This window comes from Nelusetta ayraudi, unplaced genomic scaffold (genome assembly GCF_046127955.1).
Source record: "Nelusetta ayraudi isolate G7.1 ecotype Tasmania unplaced genomic scaffold, CSIRO-AGI_Nayr_v1 ptg000169l, whole genome shotgun sequence".
In the NCBI taxonomy this organism is placed as follows: domain Eukaryota; kingdom Metazoa; phylum Chordata; class Actinopteri; order Tetraodontiformes; family Monacanthidae; genus Nelusetta; species Nelusetta ayraudi.
The window spans coordinates 360,180-368,108 of record NW_027466219.1 but is presented as its reverse complement, the minus strand read 5'-3'; the positions used below and the strand labels follow the sequence as shown (position 1 = coordinate 368,108).

General features: G+C 43.0%; 1 protein-coding gene across 2 annotated transcripts; it reads left to right on the top strand.

The window, feature by feature from the left end:
* Positions 1-1,253: 1,253 nt before the first annotated feature.
* Positions 1,254-7,183, top strand: LOC142880638 (immunoglobulin-like domain-containing receptor 1). 2 transcript variants are annotated; one of them, XM_076014603.1, is made up of 8 exons: positions 1,254-1,535; positions 2,498-2,668; positions 2,993-3,142; positions 3,353-3,472; positions 3,563-3,709; positions 3,873-3,998; positions 4,300-5,192; positions 5,796-7,183. In XM_076014603.1, the coding sequence occupies exons 1-8, from the start codon at positions 1,487-1,489 to the stop codon at positions 5,832-5,834; spliced, it is 1,695 nt and encodes a 564-aa protein (XP_075870718.1). In that variant the 5' UTR covers positions 1,254-1,486; the 3' UTR covers positions 5,835-7,183. The 2 variants fall into 2 exon arrangements, with proteins under 2 accessions (XP_075870718.1, XP_075870719.1); XM_076014604.1 differs by having other exon boundaries at positions 5,302-7,183.
* The last annotated feature ends 746 nt before the right edge of the window (positions 7,184-7,929 follow it).

Here is a 7,929-nt window from a genome sequence, read left to right as displayed (position 1 = left end):
AAGCTCAGTTACTCCTCATACAGTGGCTCTAATAATTAGCCATGTAAGAGTCATGCATGTGATCAACAGTTTCTTAACCAACATGTTGACACCGCATTACTTTCTAGTCACGGCATCTTGCATATAGCATCATTTTTAAAAAAGGACGAAAACTCCCTCTGATTGAATTCAATAAATAAAACATTTTCTCAACAGTAAACACATCACAATTATTTGTTGTAATCGACCTTGGTAGCTTTACTTCACTTATTTATATTTACAAATTAAATTTGCACCGAGTAAATGTAAACACTTGAATCAGCCAGTTCTTGTTTTATTTTTCTCTATCAAATATTAACAGTTGCATAAACACGTGAGATTGACCGCAATTAGACAATTCAACACATTCAGCTCATGTGGTAATGTGCCAGATGGTGCAGCTCCAAATTCTTCACTCCAATGTCACAAACACCGCTTTAATATAAATGTTTAGTCTGCTGATGTTGACAACAATTCCTTGTGAATGTTTAGTGCACGGTAAAAACAAAAACACAGTGTGGCCCAGTAGCATTTTTTGCAGGATTTGCAGGCACACTTCAGCAAGTTGAGAGCACCACTCCAGCTCAGAGCACACAGGAGTGTTTTCCGTGAACAGGAACGCTCGCTGGGGTCCGTGCTCTCAGAAAGAGATGTAAACATCATTGCACAAAGAGGCGTGACACTCCACCGCTGTGACTCATCGAGAGAGTGAACTTTAGTCTGGGGCGAGTGCGCCAGAAGGGCTGAACGGCTCCTACTTCATTTAATGTATTCACACTTGTTTTTATTTTGAAACTCACTCAAGTGTCACGGACTACAATGAATTGTAAATATAATTGCCGGTCATGTAAATGGCTTTTTAAAATAAGCTGTCTGTTGTCTGTGCTCTTTTATGAGTTTTTTTTTTTCTTCTCACTATTTAACTAAAAAATATATATATATATATATATATATATATATATATATATATATATATATATATATATATATATATATATATATATATATATATATATGTGTGTGTGTTTTAGTCAAAAGGCTGTGATCTCTTTGGACGCTCACAAATGACAAATCCTAAAAAAAATAAGTCACTTACTGCCATATTACTGTAAATAATAAGTAGGTCAACGCTGAATCGACACTAGTTGCTTTTAGAGCCTTCCTCTTCTCCTGCCCCTACCTCCATGTTGCACCTGTTAGAGAGGGCGGGGCTAGTGATGTCACCTTCAGCAGGATGGATGGGGGAGGGGAAGGTTCGCAGGGCAGCTCAGTGGGAAAGTTGTCCGTCGTAGCGGCCTCTCCGCTCGACTTTCACTTCGTGGGATCAACAAAGTTCGACTAACATGTCGGCGTAACTAAAAAAAAAAACCGGGACTGTTATGCTGAGGAGAGCGAGAACAAATTCGGGATTCCTGAAGGATTTCGAGGCGGAGAGCGGAGCTTCCGCGGAAGGACACGGAGCGACAAGATGGGATATTTGATACTGACGGTGCTCCTGCTGGCGCACCTGCCGACAGGTGAGGCTTTGAAGCTCTTAGAAAGGGAACTATTCAACCAAGTGAGCATCTTCCTCAGGGGACTGTGTTTTCGTCGAGTTTTTCCTTTTTTTGAGCGGAACCACTTCAGTACGCGGTCGCGACAACGGAAACGTGTGCAGGTTAATAAATAACGGTTGTAAATAGGACAAGGCCGCTGAGAGTCACGTGACTACACACAACAAAGTAGTTCTCAGGAACTACACAGTTCCTGAGAAATGTTCTCACACACATTCTATTGATATTCATTGATGCTAATTTTTGTAGATGAGCTAATTGTCTTCACTTGTTTGTTTTTTTGTTTTTTCTTTTTATAAAACGCTTATCGAGAGTTTTAGAGAAGGGTCAGTCTTGGGTGAGGCTTTACTATTGTCACAGTGAATAATTAATGGCCGCAGTATAATCCTGGCATTATGTCTCATAGTCTGTGTAATTCTCAGGAATGAATGGATTAATGTATTGGTCTTGAATGCACTCTTAGACCTGCATACCACCATATTTTTGTGTGTTGTTATCAAATTGTTACCAATTAAATACCAAATGCGGTAGCTCTACCAATGCACTGCATTTCTCTGAACATCATCTGTAAACATCCGTTTGTCCCCATCTATCTATCATTTTATCTATACACCCATCTTGCTGCCAACAGTCATGATTACTAATGGTCTTTGATCTTCGACCAGAACTGATACTTTCCTCAGTTCAGCAGTCTTGTCTTTTGTCAGCTTCTGTTCTCGACCTCTGTTGCTACCGTTCATGATTGACAGCTGTTATTACTTTAAATGGCACGGTACAATGCGTTCACACCTGAATACCCATGAACTGTTAACTCGTCTGTTCAGATTCTTCAGAGTCCAGTGATACAAAGCAAAGTCAGACTTTAAGTCAGACTGTAAAGCTGCTGCTGATAATCACCCATTTTGTTTCCCTCTTGTTTTTGTCAGAGCTGCTGTCCATCCTGGTGACCGTTCCAAACTCAGAGGTGAGAACCATGCTGTTTTCCTCTGTGATCCTGCGCTGTGACTATTCAACGTCGGCCAACCCCCAGGAAGTTCTGGTCACCTGGAGGTACAAGTCCTTCTGCAAGGACCCTGTGCTGGAGTACTACTCCACAGGTGAGGCCGCGAATACTGATGCTGAACCAAGTTATACTATTGTAATTCCACCCTGTTGGTTCAAGGGGTTGCAAATCAGGGAAATATTGTCCAGTTCTTCTAAAAAAGTTTCATGATGTGCAAGTATACAGTCTTAAAATCTCACTCATTGGGGCTGCCTTGCCAGGTTCAGGACATGAATGAAAGGAGCAATGCTTGCCACATACATTAGCCATTTCTTTAAGTATCATTATCCCACTGTGATGGATTAGTGAACATCTTCATAGACTCTGCTGTAACTGAGCCAGACAATGTGTGGTTTAAACTTTGCTCTCGGTTTCGTAGCCTATCAGGCCGCTTTGCAGCTGGGTCAGGACCCCGCCAACGACTGCCCTGACAGCCAGCGCATCATTCGCACGGTCATCCAGAAGAGCGGCCTCAACGAGCCCATCCTCGGTGCCGAGTACAGGGAACGCAAAATCACTATACGAAACAGTAAGTGCGATTCCACCCCCAATGACTTAAGGTCTATATTTGAGAATCCATTGGAACACAACAACAAAAACACAATATGTAAAGCAAAATCTCACCACATTACGGAAAGATTGCGTATACATAAAGACGTTTATATTTTAAATAGCATCTATTGCAGCGATCCTTATGGCCTTCAAGAACTTGGTATTTTTTTGTTTCATTTTCCAACAGAGGCTGATCTGGTCATCACTGAGGTCATGTGGTGGGACAATGGTGTGTATTTCTGCAACATTGAAGCGCCCGGTGACACAACAGGGGACCCAGATCGCGAAGTCAAGCTCATCGTTTATCGTACGTTCCACCATTTGATGAACAAAATCTCGACGTGGCAAAAGAAAAAACGAAATGTCTCCAATGTGGTCTCTCCTCCTTTTCCGGCAGACTGGCTGACGGTCCTGTTGATCATCATCGGTGCTCTCATGCTCATCATGCTCCTCTGCATATGCTGCTGCCAGTGCTGCCCGCAGAATTGCTGCTGCTACGTGCGCTGCCCGTGTTGTCCACAGACGTGCTGCTGCCCAGAGAAAGGTAGACTGAAGGCTTCAAGTTTTAACAGAAAACTCATGAATCTGCATGCTAATTCGACACCCAGATTCTGGTTTATCACAATGGGGAAAAGTGGAAATGGCTGGTGTATAAACGCAGTGGTCACTGTGATTTTAACCTTTGACCTTCTTCTCTTGAATGTCAGTTGTGATGGAGTACCGGATGATAAAAGAGGCCAAGAGGGCGATGGCTCCTTGGATGAACGGGCAGCCCATCTATGCACCCATTAGCTCTGCGGCCTCCAGTCAGGGTGTGCCCATACTGTATTCAGGTGAATAAAGAAACGGTCTACCTTTGATGCTCTGTTGGTTTCAGAAAGTGAAGCAAACAATGAACTCAAGCGCAACTATAATATTGATACTCACAGTAGCTAATGGCTTAGCCAGTGAGGCTGCCTAGGAGGAAAAGAAATCTTCACAAATAGAGATTTTATTCTGCATATTAATAATAATAATAATTAATTAATTAATAATAGAACATTTTGTTCACGCCACTTGATTTCTGCTGCCCCCAAGTGGTTAAAAGGTTGTAATTGCATATAATTTACGCCTTTTTGCCTCTCCTGATCACAGGCTCCTTCTCGGACGACCCCACCAAGCAAAACTTTCCCATGGGTCCCATGCAGCTGTCGCCCATGGCCCTGCAGCAGCCGTATTACACTTCTCTCCCCCCTCCTCCTCCTCCGCACCACATGAACGGTAGCGTTCAGGGCAGCATGTACGGGACCGGCCATGTCTTGGACTACCTGGAGAACCAGGTGAGAGGGCTGGACGTGCCGCCGCCTCCTCAGTCGGTTCGTCACAGTGGCAGAAACATGCAACGACCGCAGCCTCACCTCCAGCCCCAGCCGGTCCCTGCGGCCGTGCAATACACGCCCGGTCCGCCCAGCATGCTTTCGGCGCTGGACGGGCTGGGCGTCCAAGGCATGGAGAGGAGGGTGATCACCCTGCCCCCCATAATCCAGCCCGCGGCCAGCCTGTCGTCCCGCAGGGGGCCGGACAGGGCGAGAGGCGGCGCCCCACTCTTGTCGAGCCAGTCCAGCGGGAGCACGAGCCGCTCGGTGGGAGCACTCCCCCGTAACGACCGCGGGTACAGGGATGCTTCCCCGCCGAGACGGGGCATCCGGTACAGCGATGAGTCGGACCGGGACAGCAGGCGAGGGATGGCGGGTCACCGGGATTCGAGGAACAGCGGAGGAGGCTCGTCGGCGAGGCGGCCGGGAGGGTCCAGACCCCGGGCGCGGAGTCGCGACGACCTGATGGACGAGCTCCACGCCAAAGGGGGCTGGAGGGAGAGGAGCTACTCACCTGGGCCGCGGCACAAGGGTTCCTGGAGCTCTGACGACGAAGGGAGCAGCAGAAGGAATGGAGGTAAACGGAGGGACTGGTCGGAGAGGCCCCCCAGTTACTTCTCCATAGAGAACCAGCAGGGCCGCAGCAGCAGCAAGAACTACAGCCACTTCTCTGTAAGACCCACACACAATCACTGACATACCCTATTATCACCTATGCTGCATTTATCATGTGATTTTAACTTGATATTTGTTGATTCTTTGTTTCTTTAACTTGTTTTAGTCATCCTAGCAGCATCTTTAGAGGAACGCTCATCTCATACCCGACTGATACATGTCAACAACTATCGGACAGACTGACACTAAACATTACACAAGAAAATGGAAGAAACCAAAGAATATTTGTTTTTATTTGAAATGGCAAATATTCTTTGCGTTTTGTCTGACTGGCTTCTGGACAGCAATGCTGTTATATTTTGTTGGAAAAAACATTTCCAACCCATGGTTTAGTTCTTCAGATAGTTTATTTGCAAAGGCAAGGACACCTTCCATCTGTCTCAACTAGACTTTTTCGAGCACACTAACAAACTCACTTGCTTCCTGGATAACTGGCAGGTTTACTGTGCCATTTTACACCACTTCACTCTTCACACACTGTTGGCTTTAATCACCACACGGTTTTTTTTCCTCAGTTTGTAGTCTGTTAGATGCTCTGCCTGGGTGTGTTAAATGGTTATCTTCTCTTTGACTAACATCTCTGTCGCTTTTCTCTTGTAGGATAGAAGCTCCCGTAGCAGCCCAACCATAGTCATCTGAAGCAGTTCTCTCTGCTCCCATTTCTTTTTAAACTTGCTGACTGCTCTGACTTTAACCTTACTGAATGTTTAATCAATGGTAAAAAAAAAAAAAAAGATAAATAACTGGTCCTTAATTTGTTCAATGTCTGTACAGAAATTAAGTGTTGTTTGATTGAGAGCTTATAAATGTGCTGTATATTATTTCTGTATTATGTCTGTAATTGTGTCCATAATTAGCGATTAGTGATGGTTAAGCCCATCCTTGCTGTGTTGAGGTAAATATTGAACAGATTCATCATGCAGACTGATGATACTGTTACCGTTTACAGCTCACTAGAATGTTATGATCATGTTGTTTTTTTACGTAGGTTTTCAGCCCAGGCTGAGAGGTGCTGTCATTTTGCTGTGTGCTCCTCATGAGTCATGCTAGCACACAGTGACCTCTTTGTTGTTAGGTTTGTGTTTAGGGAACACATAGATACTGTTTGATTGTGACTGGGGGTTTCCCAATTTTTGTCTTCATCATGAAAGTGGTTGGATTACATCTTTAATAAGGAATCTCCCAGGGTTTGAAAGAGACAGGGCAGCAGAACTTGATGGAAAATGTGTCTTAATGGTTGTTTTTGCCCATTCCTTTTTCTTCTGTTTGCTTTTTTTTTTTTATGTTTGTTGTGTTTTTATAATACTTTATTTTTGTACTTGTGCAACTTTACAAGTTTTAAAAAAATATATATATATATATATTTTACTATTTTTCTTACTAGTTTGGATTTGTAGGTAGGTACAACTGTGCCTTAACAATGACATTCCATAGATTTGTGATTTTCATTCTTCTTGTGATTGAATATGAAAGCTCATAATACAGTGGTTCTCAAACTTTCTCCGTCATGCCCCACCTTGGAGGAAGAAAATTTTTCATGCCCTAGAATTTGGCTAGAAGCCCCAAATTTGCCATGGCTGTGTCTTGAGGGATCCCGATGAACCTGCAAGTGGTCCCATGTCTCTAGGGCAAAGTTGACTTTTGACCCGATAGACTTGCATGGCATTAGGGCAGTCGTTCTCAGACTTTCTCTGTCACGCCCCACCTTGGAGGAAAAAATGTTTTCATGCCCCCCCACCAAAAGCCAAAATGGTGACAAAATAGGTTTTTTCAAATTCACTGAAACAACATAAATGTGCAAATATTTTTTTTATCTTTGGCGCACCACTTTTTGTGATATCAAAACCAACATCCTTTTTTTTTTTATCATTAACATTCATTTCACTTTTCTCTTCATTTATGAAATCATTTATTTTGTACAAATAAACAACTTTAGCAAATCACTCTTTGTGACATCAAATCCTGAATATTACTTTTTAAACAAGAAATACTCCTTTCACTTTTCTGCTGTGCAAATAACTTTCCAACCCACTTTCAGAAACACTGTCATAATAAAACACGTGAATGTAAATATAGTATGTTGTTTATGTGTTTCAGTAATGATAACTACACCGGCAGGAGGGCTTATATTGCTTTTAAAAATATGTCAAACACTTCATATTTTTTGCACTCAAGACCAAAGAGGCTAAAACTGCATTTTACAGTGAATTTATCTAACTCCTACATTGTGTTTTACCTCTATTACTTACACTGATTGCGTATTTGTCACGAGTCAATCAACCCCCCCAGAAATTAGAAAAGTCAAACCTGTTTTTGTTTTTTGCTCCACTTCAAAAAAACGTGTGGTAAAACACTATTTTCTAGAAATCTTCATAAAGGGCAGCGATACCCGACTGATGCCTCTCTCGGGTTAGTGTCAATCTCTACAGGCAGGTGTTACATGTAACATGAAAGGTCCAACAAAGTATCGGTTTTAGCAGGATGTAAAAAAAACATTTTGTCTTGTGGTAGGCTGTAAAAAGAGGGCAAAATATGTTTTGTTTTGTTTTGTTTTTTGTCTAATAAGAGTGCTTCTCTGACACGCAGAATGCAAATTATAACCATCAGAAACATTTGTATTAACGTAGCTATTGCATGGGTCCCATGCCATGGGGCTTTAAACGGGAATTCCTGTCCGGAAGATAACAAGAGGCTGACAACGACTTGTCCAGCAGAGGGCACCAGAACTGGCTTT

Coding starts and splice junctions, on each gene's coding strand:
- LOC142880638 (XM_076014603.1), top strand. CDS start 1,487: ATGGGATATTTGATACTGACGGTGCTCCTGCTGGCGCACCTGCCGACA. Junction 3,143..3,352: donor CAAAATCACTATACGAAACA/GTAAGTGCGATT, acceptor ATTTTCCAACAG/AGGCTGATCTGGTCATCACT. Junction 3,473..3,562: donor AGTCAAGCTCATCGTTTATC/GTACGTTCCACC, acceptor CTTTTCCGGCAG/ACTGGCTGACGGTCCTGTTG.